Source organism: Raphanus sativus, chromosome 9 (assembly GCF_000801105.2).
Source record: "Raphanus sativus cultivar WK10039 chromosome 9, ASM80110v3, whole genome shotgun sequence".
In the NCBI taxonomy this organism is placed as follows: Eukaryota; Viridiplantae; Streptophyta; class Magnoliopsida; order Brassicales; family Brassicaceae; genus Raphanus; species Raphanus sativus.
Window position 1 is genome coordinate 19536242 of NC_079519.1, and position 21478 is coordinate 19557719.

A 21478-nucleotide genomic window follows, 5' to 3' on the forward strand; every position below is an offset into this window, starting at 1 on the left:
CCAGACGACTTATTTGTTAGTCGACAAGTTCAAATACACAAATAAATCATACACAAATAAATCATACACAATAAATCATACACAAGTTCAAATACACAAATAAATCATACACAAGTCATAAATCATACACAAGTTCAATTTTTAATACACAAATATACAAATACAAATACAACGACATGTTCAAAGCCATACACAAGTTAGAAAATCTATACAAGTTAGATTTGTGTATCTAATCATACATGCCCACGAACATACCACCATCCTCATTATCTTTCAAATGCTGATCAACAAGCTCCGTCCATATAACCACAGCCATATTATCCCTCATAGTCTTCGCATTGGACCTAGCAAAGTCTTTAGCGCTAAAGGGGACCCCAAGAGCATGACATTCAATGTACTTTAGAGTGTACACGCCACAATCACCATTGTTGGCCGTGGGTACATCTTTCAGCAGTCTCTCATATGTGTATCGCTCCAACCCGTATTTGACCCGTTCTTCCTCGGTGGCTGCGCACTCAGCAAGCATATAAGGGACCATCTCGAGAAAAGGCTCCATTATCTCATCCCATGCTTCTGGTACGCTAGATGAAGGTATGCTGTCCCAGACGACTATGTGCCTCTTAGGGATCGATATCCAGATAGCAACCCAATGTTTGTTGTTCAAGTTCACTGGCGCATAGATATCATCAATGTCCTCCCCCCACTTCTTGTTTGATTGGCAAAATGAAGGCATTGATCCGTCATAAAACAACGCCGCCCCACTAGGTAGCATTCTTCCTAAACCTTTGTGATCAGGTGCCGATGCTTTGAAGAACAGATACTGGTCTCTCCAAGAATGGGAAAAGTTGTGATCCAGGAAGCACATTCGCTCGCTCCGGAAAGCTTGTGGATTCTCCTGATACCTCTGCCTCAGCACATTCATCCAAGCATCCATATGCTGCATATAAAATAATACAAGTTAGAACCTCCCAGACGACTTATTTGTAAGTCGTCCAGCTGGAAAACCTACCAGACGACTTATTTGTAAGTCGTCCAGCTGGAAAACCTTCCAGACGACTTATTTGTAAGTCGTCCAGCTGGAAAACCTTCCAGACGACTTATTTGTAAGTCGTCCAGCTGGAAAACCTACCAGACGACTTATTTGTAAGTCGTCCAGCTGGAAAACCTTCCAGACGACTTATTTGTAAGTCGTCCAGCTGGAAAACCTTCCAGACGACTTATATATTTACAAATCTATACAAAGACAAGTTACCAGACGACTTAAAGATAAGCAGAAGACTTACTACGTCTTCCAGCCATGCTTTGGGTGTCCGGAGTTTATGATACCACCAAGTTGGTGATGTACGTGGTTTGTCCTCAAGCTTAGTGTAATAATCACTGCAAACAAAAAAGCAATCAGTTTTGGTAGACTAAATCAAGCTATTATGGGTAAAGCAATCACTTACGGATCAGTTTTCAACCAATCAGCGAGCTCCTTCAACTTACGGCTGTTTAGTGAGGGAAATGGATTATACTTTCCCACTCTAAGGAGTTTCTTTCTCTCTGCCGTATAAGGAGATATCTGCGTGGGAGCAGGTTTCTTCGTTCGTTCACTCCTTGCACGCACAGAAGCAGTGGGAGCTGTTTTGTCCAATACAACCAGGCTCGGTTCTGAAACTGGAACGCTTGGATCGGTGGAAGCAAAGCTCGGTTGTTGATCGTTGGAAGCGAAGCTCGGTTGTTGATCGTTGGAAGCGAAGCTCGGTTGGTCAGTGGAAGTGAGAGGAACAATCTCTTTGGAGGTGACACCATCTGCTTTATCCTCCGGCAAGATCTTATATACCGAGATCGCCTCATCTGCTGTATCCTCCGGCAACAATCTCTGCAATAAAAGTTGCACACAAGTTAACCCTGGACGACTTAAATAAAAGTTGTATGGACGACTAGTTGATAATAACCTCTTTGGGCAGAGGAGAAGGCTGTTTCGTTTGAGGAGAAGGCTGTTTCTTTTGAGGAGTAGGCTTTGCCTTTTGAGGAGTAGGCTTTGCCTTTTGAGGAGTAGGCTGGGTTTGAGGAGTAGGGGTAGGCTGTTTGTTACTAACCCCGGTTTCTTTGGCTTGAGGGGTAGGCTGTTTGTTACTACCCCGGTTTCTTTGGCTTGAGGAGTAGGCTTTGCCTTTTGAGGAGTACGCTGTCTGGTTTGAGGAGTAGGATGATTGGTTTGAAGTGTAGGCTGATCCTTTTGAGGAGTAGGCTGGGTTTGAGGAGTAGGGGTAGGCTGTTTGTTACTAACCCCGGTTTCTTTGGCTTGAGGGGTAGGCTGTTTGTTACTAACCCCGGTTTCTTTGGCTTGAGGGGCCTGATTGGTGACACCAACCTTCTTCTCCACAGCTTCCAATCTATCGGACAACTTCTTAATCTCCCTGATGCACTTCTTAAACCCATCTTTCATCATGTCACCTAAGCCACTTCTTAAGTCCTTGAACATATTTTCCAACTCCTCTCTGGTCACCCAACTAGCCTCTTCTCTAGCCTCTTCTCTAGCCTCTTCGCTAGCCTCTTCTCTAGCCTCTTCTCTAGCCTCTTCTCTAGCCTCTTTAGGAGCCTCTTTACGAGCCTCTTTAGGAGCCTCTTTACGAGCTTTCTTCCGAGGTCTCTGATTGTCTTCCTCCTCCTCCTCCACCTCCACCACAACCATCTCTTTGGCTCTTTTCGATGGAGTCACAAACTTAGTTTTTGTACCAGTGACTTCCCAGCAATCCATGGTCCACTTCCACGGTCTCCGATCATACATGACTTTAATGATGTTCTCCGCGGGCACGTCCTCAACCTCAGAGTCCCATTTTGGCCACATTTCACTAATGTCCTTCTCAACAAAGTTGATCACGCGGGTCTGCAGTAAATAGAAGAAGAATCGAGTTAGATATTTGAAACAAAATACTAAATAGACGACTTAATTATAAGTCATCTACTAAGTCGTCCAGCTGGACGACCTTCCAGACGACTTATTATAAGTCGTCTGCTAAGTCGTCCAGCTGGACGACCTTCCAGACGACTTATAATAAGTCGTCTACTAAGTCGTCCAACTGGAAGACATTCCAGACGACTTATTATAAGTCGTCTACTAAGTCGTCCAGCTGGAAGACCTTCTAGACGACTTATAATAAGTCGTCTACTAAGTCGTCCAGCTGGAAGACCTTTCAGACGACTTAATTAAGTGAAGATGGAAAGGTACCTGACTCAAGATAGCAGCTTTCATGAGTCTGCGGCCTCTGCTGCCATCGTAAGCCAGAATCGGTGGAGGCGGTGGAAGCGAACTGTTTTCTCTGGGACTACCAATACTAGCACCCAATCCCGGAATAGCTGTGTACGCCCAGACCTGAAGAACTTGTATAAACCCATCCACGGTGTAACAGCCAGTAATATCTTTGTTCCACAAAGAGTCCATCAGCACCTTAAACGCGACTCTCCCCCATGGATAATTCTCAAACCGTTCTAAATCCATCACTAGCCTTGCCAGAGTAGCTCGTGTAGCGGTTGAAAACTTTCTCCCTTCAATGAATCCAGTGAAGATGGAAAGGTACGCGAGTCGCTTGCGATCTTCCTTGGACCAATCCCCGCATCTCTTCAGTGCTGCTATTATCTGATCAGTAGTTGGCCCAGCTTCCAGATGAACTCCCATCATCCCCCAGAAAGAAACCATCTTTGGGGTAACTTCACATTCTGGTGTCTCAAGGTCCTCGATGTACTCGCAGTTTAGACCAGTGATGTTTTCAAACTCTAACAGTGAAAACCTCGCAGGTTCTGGACCAACGAGACACCACATCTCGTACTTCTTCTTAATGTCCAGCTTTAAACTGAGCAAGTAGTGAACCAGCCTTGAAGCCCAACCAAATCCCTGCTCCTTGAACTTGATGAAAACTCCCAATCTCGACTCCTTGAGCTCTTCAAATTCAGCATCAGTGAGAGCTTCCCTAAGAGCAGTATGCAACTTCTTGTTATCCGTATGATACGAAATGCTATTGTGGGCTTCTGGCTCTTCCCCTAAAGTGTATAACCTACGGGGGAGTTTTGGAATATCCATCCTTTTTGTCTGCAAAATAATCAAAGACAACAATAGAAGTCAGAACACAAGCTAAATCAATCACGCCTTTAATATAAGTCATCTGGAAAGTCGTCCAACTGGACGATTTAGTTGACGACTTATATTTAAGTCGTCTGGAAAGTCTTCCAAATGGACGACTTATATTTAAGTCGTCTACTAAGTCGTCCAGTTGGAAGACTTTCCAGACGACTTACTTACAAGTCTTCCATTAGAAAAATTTCAAGCGGACCTGATTAGTCGCAGAAGGATTTGGAGTACTCGTCATTGTGGTTATAGATCTGAAAAAATAAACGTAAAACGGTGAGAATGAGTAAATTGAAAGAGACAACGTTTTATGTTCATCTTTTCCTCGAGTTTGATGACTTACCGGCGTTAGGGTTTACAGAGAAACGGCCCTACGGTTTACAGAGAAGAAGCGGCGGCGCTAGGGTTTAGAAGAAGCGGCGGTGCTAGCTAGTGTTTAGAGGAAGCGGCGGTGAGAACGTTGGTGAGCACGGTGGCGAGGGCGACGGTTTGTTCGAAAATAGTGGAAGCGGGGGCGCTAGGGTTTAGAGGAATCGGCGGCGCTAGGGTTAGAAGAAGCTGCGGCGACAACGGTGAGAATGAAGTGAGATAGATAGCCGACGTTGAGAACGATGGTTGTTCGAAAATAGTGGGAATTCGAATCGCCTTTGATATCGCCGGTGAGAGAGAACTGTTAGGGTTTCTGAATTTCGCGGAAAATGAAAAAAAAAAAATCACCTTATATATTGGGTAAATGATCCGGTTAGCTTTAAAAGTACATTGGTAAACTTTAAGGTTTGGTCCGGTTTAGACGACTTGTTCTAGTTGATAATGTACATCAGACGATCTAATATTTAGTCGTCTGGGCACAGAAGACTAAATATTAAGTCGTCCTAGACCCTAAAATGAACCCCTAAACTAAAATGACTAAATTAACTTACTAACCACGTTATAAAATCAAATTATACTTCAATAGTGTTTACTATACACAAAAATGAACACGCTTAGGTAATTTTAAAAAATTTCAAAAACGGTTTTAATGATTTCCAAAATCTAACCCTAAGAACACATACAATACTACAACATATGTTGATGAAACATAAACTAAAGAATATCACGACTCACTACTTTCACTCAACTGGGCTGAAAACAATTGAAATTTGTTATATATTAATTTATATCTCTTAAGACATATGTTAATTACATAATTCCAATTTTTCACTTATCAAAATATTTTTTACAAAATTTTTAAATTATGTTTAAGAATAACTGTACAGACGACTTTACTTAAGTCGTCTGTTTACAGACGACTTGCGAGGGGTAGAAACGTAAAAATAAATCCGTTTTTTTGTTTGCTCACAAGGAGATAGTTGTAATTTCAATAGCCTTTTAGGTTACTTTTGCATTTGACCCAAGTTGGGGTATTCTTTTGGGTTTGACTCCAAGTTTTGAGTCACAATTGGTAATTCTCCCTTTTTTTAATAATGATAGGCAAAAAATCTCGAGACAGATCCATAATCAAACTTCTAAATTTTAAAGTCAGTTGTTACTAACAACAAAATTTTTAATAGTTACACTACTTATGAGAAACAAATGTGTGTATCAATTTTAATATACAGTGAAACCTTTATAAATTAATAATGTTTAGATTACACCAAAATTATAATTTTTTATTAATTTATCGAGATATTAATTAAATCAAAAATTCAATTTGGAACTATAAAATTATATTATTTTATAGAAATTTTTAGTATATATTAATTTATAGATTATTAATTTAAAGAGGTTATACTGTATATAATATATAAAAATTGACATACGTAAGATTGGATAACCAGTAGAATTGAATTATAGTTTTATAGAACACTATTTACCCACATCAAAGCCTCTCTTTCTGTCTGAATATATTTAATAAACAGGTATAGTGGATGAGTAAAGAAGATCTTACGGAAACAAAAGAAGCAAAGAAGAGTCCAAGACTCCAAGATGTGTGGGTCGCTTTCCACTTGTCGATGCAAAGAAGAGTCTAAGACTCCACTATATTCTAAAGTAATTCCCAAAGGAGTCAATGTCAATGCCGACCATGCAAGAGAATATGACTTGAATAAAGCCGAACGTTGGGTTGGTCCTAGGGCTGGGACTTATTAATAAAAGAAATTGTCAATCAAAATCTAGTGCAAATAAGTTATACATGCTTATATAGGTACTCATATTGGATCAGTTTCCAAGCGCATTTGGGTCTGTTCGTTAAAGATCAGATGTAAAATACACTCTCTTTAAGTTCACGCTTACTGACAAAAACCCAATCCCATGGAGGTGATCCAATGCAAAGTAACAGATCAATAAATACGAATGATTTTACCTTTGCCACAAATCCTCATTGTGTAGATCTATACTGAGCTGGTAGGGTAATAAACCTGCACAAAAGATAAAGGGTTGAATAAGTGGAAAAGGTTCGAAAGATGATCCATTTTGCAACAAACAACGATGAGGATATGTATTGTTTTTTTTAATTATACAGAGGTATTCTGGCTCTACAGAAGTGGTCCAGACTAGTCACGTGTTGCCACATGTCGGTCCTCTATTCCTGTCGATGCCGAAATGTTAATTCCCCAGTTGCCGGGATTCGAACCCAGATGGCGGAACTCACAACTGTGAACCCTTTACCAACTGAGCTAGAAGCCCCGGTTGAGGATATGTATTGTTGAAGACCCGGGCGTCTAAATCCTCATGCAGTCTTAGATATGGCCATCTACCATTTCATTGTCACAACAACAATAGACTAACAGAGCTATACTACTCTTCAGGACGCGACAAAAAGACATATAACTCAGCATTTAGGAGGCTGATATGAATGCACCCTGAAATTATGATATACATCGGAAGTTCTGATTCAGAACTAAACTACAAAGGAATTAAAAAGGTATCCAAATGGTAGGACAAAGAAGGTACGATGACAGCAACAAATTGACCAAGAACACAGCAACAAAACTAACCTGTCTAACACCAGACCGTGAGTCCATATGACGCTGTGCTTTCACTTTACTCTTTTTGGCAGTACCGTACCATTAAAGCTCTCCTTCTTATTCTGCCTCAAATAAAATGGTCAATAAAAAATCAAAGAGACATCAAAAATTCATTACAAAAGGATAAGAGCAAAAGAACGTAAAGTTATGCTTCCTGCCTTTATTCACATTGGTATTGCTCTGTGAGTCTGTGACATCTTGATAATAGAATCTATGCTCAACAAGAAAAATAAGAATGAGTAAGTAAAGAAAGAAAGAAAACATCTTCTTAACTTGGACACATCTGTATGAGTAAGAAAGAAAACATTGAAACACAAGTCCATTTTCTTCTCGGTGAGAGAAACAGTCTCTGTAGTAATAGGTTGTTCAGTCGCCATCTGCAACTTGTTCTACTAACTAAATCCTAATACTACACCCAAAAAAAAGTACAGAAGTTCTTGAATCAAGGGAGATTGAAAAGAGACAAGAACCCCAGTCGACTGATTCAAGAATCAATGAAACAAAACCTGAACTAGTTTTGAGTCGTGACATGAAATGGTTGCCGATTCACGGGGAACTCGACTGCCGCAGTGAGACCAAAGGAAAGGCTGGCGGAGAGTGAAGCCAGAGATAACTAAGTCAACTCGACTGGTCGGCGGCGGATGCGAACTGATAATAACTATTACGATGAATTCAACTGATAATAATTAATACTGAAGTGACATTGCTCCTCTTTTGTTTGTTGTGAAGTCCTAATTCCAAGACCAGTCATCGTGATTTTAAGCCTTATGCAGGCCATGCGAGGCGATTAATTATATGACGGGAGACATTTGCAACCAAGCTCAGCAGGTTTTTATGATATGGTTCCATGCAAAGTATCGCGTTCAATGAAATGTCCTAAATATAATTGTCCCAGTGAACTGATCTTTTCTGTTATGTATATTCGTGCCCAAAAAGCTAATAGGCACAAGTAATGACCATTGACAAAGCTAGCAGCTTGTAACAGTAAGTAGTTGGCTCATTCTATAATTGAATTTTTTTTTTGGTTGTGATTTTTTTTACCGGCAAAAAGGTAATGCGTTAAAAATTTGCGTGAGTATGGTTTTTTTTTTTATCTTGGCTCACCATTACCCAGTTCATCGTTTTGTTAGTTGCTTCTCTCTGTGTCAAGTTTCTTATCTCCATTTGCATTTATCATTGCCATCCCAGGTATGAATTCCAGATATTTGTTGTTCCAGGTATGAACTTAAGATCTCACAATAGAGTGGGATATATTATGATTATGGTTTGAAGCTTAACATTCCTTATTTCCTTTTGAATAATTGTATACTTTTAAACTCAAGTTCCTGTTGGCCTTTCTTAGTTTTCTTTGTAGTATAGGTTTCCTAGTTGTAATGTCTTTTTGTGGCAATTGTGATGTACTTACAAGATTTGACATCAGAGTGAATAGATTAATGGGTTTCCATCATCGTGATTTTAAACCTAACTAAATTAAATTTGCGATATCTCCATCACTCTTTTTGAAACGCCATTAATAATTCACCTAGGTAACAATATTGTTGACAGAAAGAGATGGTCGTACGGACTTCAAAATTAAGATTAGGAGTAATGAAAGTTTTTCACATGCAAGGTAGTTGGTTTGAGACTTTGTGCCTTCTACTTAAGCATGTGTTGCAGGAGTCAAAGCACGAAAAGAAAGAAAAAAAAACTGTAGAGGTATCAGAAACCTGGATCACTATAAAATTATGTTGATTGTCAACAGATGAAAAATTCGGTGGAAGTTCAGTATCAAAACGACCTAGAATGTTTTGCTCTTCTGCTATCAACTTGTAGAGTCTTTATGTATCTTCATATTGTATATAGAAAGACTCTGCAAGTTATAGAAGAAGATCCAGACAAAGGTTATCTTGATAAAGTGCCATTATTTGTGATTATGTATAATGTTTAATGAAATGTCGGTATTATTCAAGGGAACTGCCTTCCCATGGATCCGTTTCTATAACACGAGTAGGTAGAAAGAACATCGTTGTAGTGAAAAAACTTATAGTTATTCATAAGAAATGACAATGAACAAATAATTTGATTATCAAAAAGGGTCTGTTTTAGAATTTCTGCAATTAGTACTGTGACAAAGTTCTCCAGTATTATTGTTGCCAACCATTTTGATTGTTTTGTTGGCTCTACCTCTCCCTATGCTAAGTTCTTATCTCCATTTTCATGGAAGTTAAAAATGTTCATCGTTTTTTTTTTTTTTGTCAAAAAAAAAGATCTTATCTTATCTGCACTTTCATTTATCTTTGCAGTCCCATCAATGTATGGTTTCAAGACCTCTGCTCATTACTACAGCTCTAGGTATGAACTTAAGATCACATGTCCATTGAGGATTTATAGTCTGTAACTTTTGAAATTCAGTTTAGCAAAAAAAAAAAAAAATTTTGAAATTAATATATTTGTTATTCTTATTCTGATGATGATACATTACAAACTCAACTTAATATGGGGTCGTTTGCTATTGCATTCTCTGATGGAAGCTCTGTTCATTCATATGAAATATAAGGTATGGACTGAAAGATCACGCTGTCAGTTGAGGTGGATTGGTATATCTTTTTAGTTTTATCAACGGACAGTTGAGGTAGAGTAGCTACCATAGGACTGTTCATTTGTAGGTGTTTGGTATGGACACAAACTCTGGCCGTACTTTCGATCATGCATTATGTCTTTTTTTTTGGTATCGTTTATCAGTATTAAAGCTTTTCATTATTATCATTTTTGGCCTCAATATATGCATTTGGTTTCTAGTTATACAATCATGTGGTGGCAATAGTACTGTGTTACGTACAAGGTTTGACACTAAAGTAACAATAGCCTTAATGATGGGTTTCAACTTCCAACCACCATGATGGGTTTCAGACTCATTTGAAAACGCCATCAATCCATCTAGTTAGCATTTGGAAAATGTGTGGTCTAAAATTAGAATAACTAAAGTCTTTTATATATAAGGTAGTTGATTGGAGACTGTGTTTTCTACTTCAACATGTGTTGCAAGAAACAATGTTGAAAGTCTTTGGAGGGAGCTAAAGACGGGGTTACTAGTTGAGTTATGCTAATTTTTGTGGATGTCAACAGTGTATCTAAGATGGTAGCTAAAGATGCAAATCTGAATGAGAGGTCAAATACGAGCACTCAAGATGAAAATATCTACGAGAAATTGAAGAAGGCTGCTCAAGATGGAGATATAGAAAGACTCTACAAGTTGATAGCAGAAGATCAAGACATTCTATGCCACTTTGACAAAAAATCCCTTTTGTGAGACGTCACTACACCATTGCAGCTGAAGATGGGCAAACTCATTTTGCCATAGAGTTATTGACCCTTAAGCCGTCCCATGCAACTAAGCTAAGCGTGTCAGGTTTCATTTGGCTCTGCAAAACAACCACATTCAAAGGGTGGGAGGGTTTGTGGCAATTGAAAGAAGCTTAGTCAGCATCAAGGGAAGAGGAAGGACTACTCATTTGCATCATGTGGCTCGGACAGGTGATGCAGAGTTGTTGAGTGAGACAGCTGGGCACATTGCTGTGAAGAACCACCAGCTTATGGTGTTTAAGGTTGTATTGGGGTGGGTCAAGAGAGTAAACAAAGAGGAAATCTTGGACTGGAAAGATGAAAATGGTAACACAGTTTTCCATATTGCTGCATCAAATAGGTAAATATTTATCTTATTGTTTAGTTTCTCCCTTTTCCCCAAAATTTTTGTCCGAACATTTCGGTTACCTTTATTATTATGCTCTAGTACTTTCTTGGGAGCTGCTTCTTAACTATAACATCTGGGAATTTGCTAGTTGCTTTATTTTGTTTACTTCTTGCAAAGTTTATGGAATCTTAGTATATATTTATGTCTCATATTTTCTTTTATCAACTTAGGATTATTCATCCTAGAATTATGTGCAGCATACCCGATTTTTGCAGGTAATGAAGTTGCTGCGTAGAACTGTTAAAAGTAAAAGCCAAGAACTTGGATGGTAAAACTGCAATGGACATACTCCAAACACACCAATCTCCTTATTCCTTCCACTAAACCAAACTTCTCCAGAGTGTTAAAGAAAGACTTCTCTGCCGTTCCCCAACAACTCTTGCTGGATACTTGAGCAAAAATCTTGTCGTTTATTGAAAAGCGGAACAATCTCTTGGGGGATGAGCAACTTCAGCTTGACTAGGGTCTAGGGAGAGGTCTGTAAGCAGTAGCGACCGCCGGCGATGCAATACTTGTGGTGGCTATACTGATAGTAACTGCAACATAACCTAACTATATTCTCGACTCCAAACAGCATATTCGAATCTAAATCAAGGGGCGTCTTTATCTTGGCATTCCCATTGATTATTGGAACCACGCTGTTTGCTACTTTCATGACATTCATTGTTGATAAACGTAGCCGGTACCGAGTCGACTCGACTTCCCAGGTGAGCTGCTTCAGCATATCTGATCCAGTGTATCCTGGCTATCTTTTACGATTTATTGGGATTTGTGTTAAGTGTTGTTAGGTTACTTCTTGTATTGGAGGTGTTATGGTTTTATTTATCAATGTTGTTATCCAACTTATTAACCATGTTTATATATTTCAATTTAGAAGAGTTACATTTTTGTAAGATATTCAAAATCTAAAACTCATATTTGTATTCACTATTCAGTGCTTACTTAGGTCCAACAAAAGAAAAACTTCAAAACTCAAATCATCCCATATAATGTATTATATTACTTCTGCTCTGATTACAGAGTTCACCGGAGATGTGTTTGTATTGATTGGCTTGGGTAAAGAAAAAGAAAAGGCACAAGAGAATGGACGGAACTAGTTGTCGCCATAGATCCACTTTTCAGCGTTATTAGTGTAAGAGACGAGTTCTTGAGGCTTAAACCACAGGTTGATCTCGTCTTTTGCAGTCTCTGGTCCATCACTTCCATGGATTATGTTCCTGATGTACAGTAATTCCACATTTTCAGTTACCAAATCTTGATAATGTCCTTATACGAATTTTTTTAAAAAGTAAAAAAGGACAGGACAGGACATTACCTCCCAACAACAACTGCAAGATCTCCACGGATAGTCCCAGGCTCAGATTTCTGAGGATCGGTGGCTCCAATCAGTTTTTACGTCCGTATCTGATCACACCTTCTCCTTCCCAAACCTATAACGAACGAGAAAGAGTTATGTTAATTGATACAATTTGTTATCAAGTACCAAAAGCTGAGGAGAAAGGGTCTGTCTTATTACCATGGCAAATAACAGGACCAGAGCTAAGCCATTGAAGAAAGGTCTTTCCATGAGAACATGGTAATGCTTCTGTGCGAAATCTTTGGAAGGAACAACGACCTTGATACCAACAAGCTTGAATCCCTTGCGTTCGAACCGAGAGACAATCTCTGATATCTGTTGTTCATGAGATTAAGATTAGCACAGTTATGAATAAGAAAATAACTATAGAAATGAGAAGACCAAACTTACCAGTCCACGTTGCACTCCATCAGGCTTGATAGCTATGAATGTACGTTCCATCTGATTTGAACATAAGGGATCAAGAAGATATAAAAGACAATGAAATGAAACAGAGAAAAAAGGATATGATTTATTATTACCTCAGCAGCAAGAACCTCCTGATCTTGAACCATGTAGGCTATTACAGAAACAATAAAAGACAGCATATGTCAAATGCTTTCACAGCGAACTGACTAATAAAGTGGTGAAAGTTTCTGATTCAGATTTGGCTGCATGATGATAATCAGATAATGTGGGTAAACCTGCAGCAGCAGGAAGAGCTAAGAGTCCAGTTATCCAACTCTTTGAAGCAGCACCAGAACTCGATGATCTTCCAAATTTAGATGCATAGAGAGGGATCTTTCCCTATGCTGCTGCACCAATTGCTCGTCCTTCGGAGAAAATTAATAAACATTATTTAGATATCTAGATTGTTCAATGTAGCCTAACAGAGCATCATTCTCTTTACTCCAACTAATCAGTCAATCGATCAAGTAAATCTAAGAACAGAGAGATCCAAAGTGCCGTTTCATGGCACATGTATAGAGAGAGATTTTACTAACACGAAATGAATCTTTAAATCAAACAGAGATAAGACAGAGAGAGAGAGAGAGAGAGCAGATTAAACTAACCGGAGAACAAACGAGGCAACGAGCATTCTTAGCCGAGGAAAGAAGAGACCTAGCTGCTCTGGAAGCAGATCTGCAGATTTGAGAGCTCATCTTTCTCTTTCTAGATTTTAGTGGGAGGGATGAATAGAAGAACCCTGAAGTGTGTTAAGGTAAGATATGCAAGTTATGGGATGTAGAACACACTAGTCCAGGTTATTCAATTCCAAGAATTACAATTATATTTATTCTTTTAAAAACCCATACATGCTCTTTTTAAAAGCAATAAATCAAATAATCTCAAGACAAACCTCGACTTGTTTGCTAGTATTACTCGTTCAGAGATCTAAGACAGATTCTGAACCATCTAAGCCCTTAACCCCTAAATGCTTTGCTTCTCCTTTTTCGGACGTAAAAAACTCTCTATTGTTAAAAGCTCTTTCTGTGTGTTAACTGGCAACACAGTGCCACGATTCCCTTCTATATATCTTTAGAGAAGCCGTAGATCTAATCTATCTACCCAATGTAAACTTTTCATTTCTCTTACTTTAGCGAATAAGCCAATCTTCCTTTTCTCTTTAGAACGATTGCTTCTTCTTCAAGTCTTCCTTTAATATGCCTCTTCATTAAATCTTATTTTAATGCATCGGTTTTGATATGTGCTTCTCACGATCGGTCTCTCCAATGTAGTAGTTCATGTTGCACTTCATGAACTACTTCAGCTCTGCTACATCATCGTTTTCTCATACACCTTCAATCTTCCCCTTATTAATTCGTCGTCTCACAAGTACCTGAGATAGAAGACACGAGCAAACACCACAACAACACCAGTACATATGCCCAAGAGTTATTTCAACCAAATCAAGACAATTAAGAACATACTTATATTATCCTAAAAAATGGGTTCAAGCAATTTAATACATATCATCAAAAGATAGCATATGCAAATGCTCTTTCATAATCTTAGCCAGTATGAAAACACGGATAACAAAGAATTGCAACAAGTGGTGCAATTGAAATAACATAGGTATAAAAACAAAGCAAACAAGACAAAGCTCCCCCACAATCTTGGTCTTATGCATCTCAGTCTTCTTCTTCTCCCCCTGCTTGTGAGCACACGGATTAAAAACAGCAAGAAAAAGATCAATATTTCATAAAGAGAGACCGATACTAACCTGCTACAGCGCTCTGAAGATCCTGAACAATCTCGGCTAAGGCTTGGAGAGCTCGAGTCGTGTCATGTAATGCCACTTGCAGATCAACCCTCGTGAGTGGTCCCTGAGGAATGACAACTGATTCAAGCTCATAAAGAGATACTCGACGTGGTCCAGTTCTGGAGCTCGGTGTAGCAGTCCGTGGAGCAGGAGTCGAAGCAGGAGATGGCTGATGTGTTGTCCTAGCAGAGCTTCTCTTCGGTTCAGCTTTAGCTGGTGCCTTTCCTTTAGCTAGTCGCTGCTCATAAATCTCACCCACTCGTTTATCCTTCTTGTATGGTACAGGACGTTCAAGCGATGGCTAGGGTAAGATGGAACCGCAATTCGCTCTTGGAGAAGTCCCATGATTAACCGAGGGAAGATTAACCAACGTGCATCACTGCGCTGTGTAACTCCAAGATTGATGATTTGTTTGAACATCATCTTGCCCAAATCAACACTGAACTCCATGAGCCATCTTGAAGACCAGCATTGCCCTCTCAAGTGAGACATGAGTCTTGTGAGTAAAGGGGATCCAGTTGTGGGCAGCTATAATCATCAGGACTCCATAACACGGTGTAAGATCTGCTATGGTGAGACCTTCCCATTCTTTCCTTGTATCTCCGGTGAGGAACAATGTCAAGTCAGTCATCGAAACTTCGTCCATAGCTGTCTCTGTCTCCTCTTCTTCATCTGTGAGTGGCTCCCAGTCTAAGACACTGTTGATGATAGCAGGTGAGAACTTCTACGCTTGTCCTCTGGCTGAGACGATCACTTCTTCAGCATCTGCTTCGTCTTTCGTACTTGGCAACCCAGCATATAACTCAGCTACGACTTGCTCAACATACACACCAAGAGAATAGACAGTTGATTCCATTGAGCCCTTCTTAATGACCGCTAAGTACCCCCACTGATCAGTTTCCTTCATATCTACAGTTCGTTCAGCAAGTATCTTATGCTTTAAGAACTGATCGTACCTCTTCTTGAGAAGACTTGGCATTGCTTCCTTAGCCAAATATGGAGACTTGGCCGCATCTTCAGGAGTGAGGAACTGAGATTGGGTTGGTGTACTGGTTGCATCTGTCTTTCTCTGTTTCCCAGAACGTAACCTTAGCCGCTTCAACACCCTTTTCTTTTTTCCTTCCTTCATTGAAACTTCCTCTGAATCAGATCCCAATGTAACAACATCATCTTTGGGTTCTTCAGCAACCTTTTTAGCTGATTCAGATTCGGCTTCACTCAGAGCTTTCTCCGTGTCTGCAACCACAAGAGGTAGACTAGACTCATCCTTATCTTCTGGCGATTCATTTCTGACCGGAGCATCTGGCACGTCGACACTGGAGGGTTCCTTCTGCGGCTGCGGATCTGCTTCAGTAACTTTGACAGATGGTTCTCCTCCAAAACCAGGGGTCGTTTCATCACTCTCTTCCAATTGAGCTTTCTCATTCGCAGTATTGAAGGAGTCAATCTCCTCGGTAACTTCAGGAAGAGCCGTAGATACTGGCAGATCGTTTCTCGGCGGAGGCGATTCAAGTTTACCATCAGAGAGTGACCTTCGACTTGCTTCAGCCTCTGCATGTTTCTCTATCTTGGACGATTCACCTTTCTGAGCTGAGTTGTTCGCTTTTCCCATGGTAGAAGATGGTTTCTTTTCGTGAATTGTGAGAGAGATGGAGAGAGGCTGCGAAATTGAGTTTCTTAAGCACGACAGAGATTTTCTAGGGCTTATAAACCACTACTTCCCTTAACTGAATAAAACTGAATCAACTTTTCTGATATTGCACATCTGGTCCCTGACTTTTTATCCTCTCCTTTGTATACCTACAACATTTAATTTCTCTCATCCAAACACATAAGCATTAGGCACATTCGTGAATTAATGTTGTATCATCAGACTTTCAAGATAACAATAAAACAAGAGTCACAACTCACAATTGGCTGATTCAAGATTAATATAAAGCATTAGATCAGTTTATTTACCATTCAGGTGATGTGCTTCACGAGTTGACTCAATGCTTGATTCAGGCTGCACATATAACTCTTTCTAGATCTTATACTCTGGTGCAACCGATTATCTTTTTATGGCTAGCTTTCATATTGTTATGCCTTCATCAATACTGCCGGTTTTCATTCTTTATTCTTGCGCTGTGAAACCCCTGTTGTTTCCCATCATGAATCTATCAACTTTTTCTTTCTTTTGATTTATTGAGAATCTTTCTGTAACATTGCTGGCTCTTTTTATTGAAAGGGGGGGCATAGATTGACGTGAAACCTGTACCATTACAGTATTGACGGCATACCAAGCAGCTCTTTTTTCACAGCGTTCTCGGGTTCCAAAACCAATCTGAATCATATATACATCCCGAATCAGCACCTGCACTACTCTCTGCACGACTTGACTCAACAATCAAGATTACACACACCAATTGCATTTCTTAGTGTGATAAAGCGATTAAATTCAAGAGATTTAGGGGCTGACTGGTTTTCCCGCTACCACCCGCAAACGCAGCTTTTGCGGTTCATAGCGGTTGTTGGCGTTTCGAACAATCATAGAAAACGCTATAAATCGCTTCAAACCGCTCTGAACCTCTTAAAATCAAAAGCTGGTTCCAGCTAGCGTTTGCGGTTGCGGGCGGTTGCGGGAGGGTAATTTTTTTTTCTTTAAAAACAGAATAAATAAAATAATACTAAAAATATCCAATAAAAATTTTCAATTGAAATAATAGAAATTGTAAAATGTATTCATATTATATTTCAATTTATATTATAAAAATTCAAAACTAAAATATTTTCTATAAATTTTTAAAATTGAATAATATGATTTTATAAATATAAATTTTATATTTATCATATTATTATGATTTTTAATATTTTTATAATTACCTAAAATGTAAATATTGTTAAATTATTATTTATCAGATGTTGCGTTTGTTAGTTTACCAGTCATAAGAATCCCGCAAACGCAACAATTTCTAGCAGCTGTACGAGTTGTACAAATCTCTAGAAAACGCTTAAAACCGCAACTACCCGCACCCGCAAACTCCCGCAACCGCAACCGCAACCGCTGCGGTTACACCAGTCAGGCCCTTAGTGAATATATCAGCCAACTGCAAATCAATAACTACATGTTCGATTACTACCTGATTGTCTTCAACTAATTCTCTGATGAAGAGGTGCCTTATGTCAATGTGCTTCGTCCTTGAATGCTGGACCGGATTCCTTGAGATATCAATTGCACTTTTGTTGTCACAATGCACAAGAAAGGGACCTGAGTGCATTCCATAATTAGCTGACATTTGCTTCATCCAGATAAGTTGTGAGCAACAGCTACCCATGGCAATGTATTCTGCTTCTGTCGTAGAGAGTGATACAGAGTTTTGCTTCTTGCTTAGCCATGAGATAAGATTGTTTCCAAGAAAGAAACATCCTCCACTGGTACTTTTCCTGTCATCAGCATATCCTGCCCAATTCGCATCACAATATCCCATAAAGTTCTTGTTGGAATTCTTTGAGTAATACACTCCCAAGCTCTCCGTTCATTTGACGTACTTGATGATTCGCTTTACTGCATTCAGGTCTGATACCTTAGGCTTGGCTTGATATCTTGCACACACACCAACACTGAATGATAGATCTGGTCGACTAGCAGTTAAGTATAGCAAACTGCCAATCATCCTTTGATAGAGCATAGCATCAACATCTTCTCCAGCTTCATCTCGTGCAAGGTTCAGTGATGTACTCATAGGGTGTCTTGGAAACTTTGGAGTTCTCCTTACCAAACCGTTTTACCAAGCTGTTAGCATATGCACTCTGAGATATGAAGACACCTTTCTCTGACTGAGATACTTGAAGTCCAAGGAAGTACTTCAATTCGCCACACATACTCATCTTAAACTCTTGAGTCATATTCTGAACAAACTCATCAATCAGCTTCTGTGACGTCCCTCCAAAGATAATATCATCCACATAGATTTGGACAATGATTATATCATTCTACACTTCTTTGAAGAATAACGTCTTGTCTATACTCCCTCTGATGTACTCAGCTTTCAACAGAAATCATGTGAGTCTTTCATACCATGCACGAGGTGCTTACTTCAATCCATACAATGCTTTCTTCAACCGGTATACATAGTCATGATGTACTGGATCCTCAAATCCTTTCGGCTGCTCAACATAAACTTCCTCCTGAAGTATTCCATTTAGAAAGGCACTTTTCACATCCATTTGATATACTTTGAAGTTCAATATACATGTCATTCCTAGGAACAACCGAATGGATTCCAATCTTGCAACTTGGGCAAAGGTTTCTTCAAAGTCCACTCCTTCAATCTGTGAGTATCCCTGAGTCACAAGCCTTGCCTTGTTGCGTATAACTCCTCCATGCTCATCAGTCTTGTTTTTGAAGATCCATTTTGTTCCAACCACGTTTACTCCTTCAGGTCGAGCAACAAGTTCCCACACATCATTCCTAGTGAACTGCTCAAGTTCCTCCTCAACTGAGACAATCCAATATTCATCACGAAGTGCTTCAGTGTGTGTCTTCGGTTCCATTGATGAGACATAGCATGCGAACTGCACCATTTCTTTGAAGTTGATAACTTTTCCACGAGTTTTCCGTCTTTCTTCAATGCCTCCAATCACATCTGACTTCGAGTGGTTACGGTGAACTTGCTGAATCACTAGTTGGGGTACCGTATCTGCTGTAGGACCTTCCTCAATGGTTTCTTTAGCAGCTACGGTTGACCCTTCTTCTTCCTCTTCATCCGATCCTAAATCACCACCTACAACCATATACAAATCATCAAACACAACATTGACTGATTCCTTAATCGTTTCTGACCGCTTGTTGTAGACTCGGTATGCTGAACTAGACTGTGCATAACCCAGAAAGAATCACTCATCACTTCTTGAGTCAAATTTCCCATGGTAGTCCTTGTCATTCAATATGTAGCACCTGCATCCAAAAACATGAAAGTAACTCAGGTTAGGAGTTTTGCCTTTCCACATTTCATACGGAGTCTTTGTTGTCCCTTTTCTGACATACACCCGGTTGATTGTGTAACAAGCCGTGTTGAGTGCTTCAGCCCAGAACCTTTTGGCTATCTTGTTACCATGAAGCATTGCTCTTCCCATTTCCTGTAGGGTCCTATTCTTCCTTTCAACTACTCCATTCTGTTGAGGTGTTCAAGGTGCTGCAAACTGGTTAACTATTCCTCTTGACTCAAAGAAGGTAGTCATGGCTTCATTTTCGAATTCACCACCATGATCACTGCGTATCTTCTTGATTCCTCCCTTTTCATTTATGAGTTGAAGAGCCCAGATTTTGAAACTCTCAGGAGCTTCTGACTTTTCCCTGAGAAAATGTACCCACATGAATCTGGTGTAGTCATCTACAAGCACAAACACATATCTCTTTCCTCCGATACTCTTTGTTTGCATAGGCCCCATGAGATCTATGTGTACTAGATCCAATGGTGCCTTTGCCTGAACATCCGGTACCTTCTTGTGTTGTATTTTAACTTGTTTTCCCTCATTGCAAGCACCACACACAATCTTGTCATTGATCTTGAGTTTGGGTACTCCACGAACCATATCATTGCAGACTAGATTCATCATATTTTTGAAGTTCATATGCCCCAACCGTCGATGCCACATATCCACATTTCCTTGAGCTGATAAGCACTTAACCTTCTTTTCCCACATGTAGCAGTTGTTGCCAGATCTGACACCTTGTAGTACTATTACGCCATACTGATTTATTGCACGACAATCAATTGCTGAGAAACACACCGTAAGTCCATCATCACAAAGTTGACTTACGCTGATCAGGTTAGCCTTTAGTCCTTCGACAAAGTAGACGTTGACCAATTTATGTACTTCTAAGTTACATGTTGTGCCTTTGCCTTGAATGACTCATAGCCTCCATCTCCAAAGGTTACTTTTCCTCCTTTTACTTTAGACACTTTATCTATATACTCAATGTTTCCCGTCATGTGTCTAGCGCACCCACTATCGAAGTACCACGGTTCATCAGATTCTGAATCACTTGACACTCGCGCCATGTTACATCGAAAGGTACCTCTTGTTTCAGTCACTGTCCTAGGATACAAGTCAGTCTTCTTCATCCAGCCTCGAGACGTTTTACCAATTCTCCAAAACTTGTTTTGTCTCCATACTTGCTTGACTCGTTCCAGATACTTGTAGCAATACTTCTTGTAGTGACCAAACTTCCCACAAAAGAAACATCCGCTGACTAGAGCTGGAGTAGCTGGAGTACTTTGTGTCTTAACTTCTTCAACATGTGCAAATCCTCCAGACACAAAGCGTGTGGTACCCGTTGAGCTACTCTGTCTTCCAATGTAACCAAGTCCCATGGTAGAGCTTTCAGTTCTTCCACTGCTTATAATCTTGTCAAGTTTCTTAGTTCCCGTGAGCATCTTAATCTTCTGATATTGTTGATCCAATTCAGCTTGGAGATCAGCTGCTTTCTTCCTCTCAGCAAGTACCTCTTCTCTGAGTTCATCAGCTTGTTTAGCCAGAATCAACTTCTCCTTGATCAAATTCACACTTTCCTTGGCCAACTCTGCCTCCCTGTTGAGATCATCCCTTAGAACTTGTATTTCAGCTTCTAGTCTCGCCTTCTCTTTGATCAGCACCAGATTCTCCGTGCCCAACTTCATCAAAGTCTCACGAACTTCCTTGTAGCTTTCATCGAGCTCATTCTCTGGTTCAGCATCACTCTTTGACCTGATTCACACTTTACTATTCCCAGAAATGCCACGAAGTTCTTCACTTCCTCTTCACTTTCGCTGTCGGAGTCACTGTCATTGATTCCTATCATGGACTTTTCTGGCTTTTTCCTCCCATCAGACTTACATTCAGCTTGAGTGTGTTCATATCCCTTGCAGTTATGACACTGGAGCTCTCTTCTCTTCACAGTGGGACACTCAGTTCGAAAGTGACCATACCCCTTGCATTTGTAGCACTTTGCATCATTCTTCCTGTAGTTCTTTTATGGCTCAGATGTCTTCCTTCCTGGACCAAACTTCTTCTG

At 39.8% G+C, this 21478-nt stretch overlaps 2 protein-coding genes and 1 pseudogene across 2 annotated transcripts; 1 reads left to right on the plus strand and 2 right to left on the minus strand.

Moving 5' to 3' along the window:
* Positions 1 to 229: 229 nt before the first annotated feature.
* LOC130499568 (uncharacterized) lies at positions 230 to 4068 on the minus strand. The gene is made up of 7 exons (XM_056993754.1): positions 3215 to 4068; positions 2561 to 2872; positions 2214 to 2338; positions 1938 to 2130; positions 1446 to 1861; positions 1284 to 1377; positions 230 to 937 (listed from the first exon to the last, which is right to left on the minus strand). Exons 1-7 carry the CDS (start codon positions 4061 to 4063, stop codon positions 230 to 232), a joined length of 2697 nt encoding a protein of 898 aa, XP_056849734.1. The 5' UTR covers positions 4064 to 4068.
* Positions 4069 to 10154: 6086 nt separating this feature from the next.
* On the plus strand, positions 10155 to 10831 carry LOC108831534 (ankyrin repeat-containing protein BDA1-like; annotated as a pseudogene).
* Positions 10832 to 11747: 916 nt separating this feature from the next.
* Positions 11748 to 13421, minus strand: LOC108831535 (nucleoside diphosphate kinase III, chloroplastic/mitochondrial). The gene is given in 8 exon segments (XM_056993412.1): positions 11748 to 12060; positions 12159 to 12235; positions 12238 to 12273; positions 12360 to 12515; positions 12591 to 12641; positions 12722 to 12759; positions 12884 to 13012; positions 13253 to 13421. Coding segments are annotated over 6 exon segments (477 nt in total). The 5' UTR covers positions 12755 to 12759; positions 12884 to 13012; positions 13253 to 13421; the 3' UTR covers positions 11748 to 11936.
* Between the last annotated feature and the right edge of the window lie 8057 nt (positions 13422 to 21478).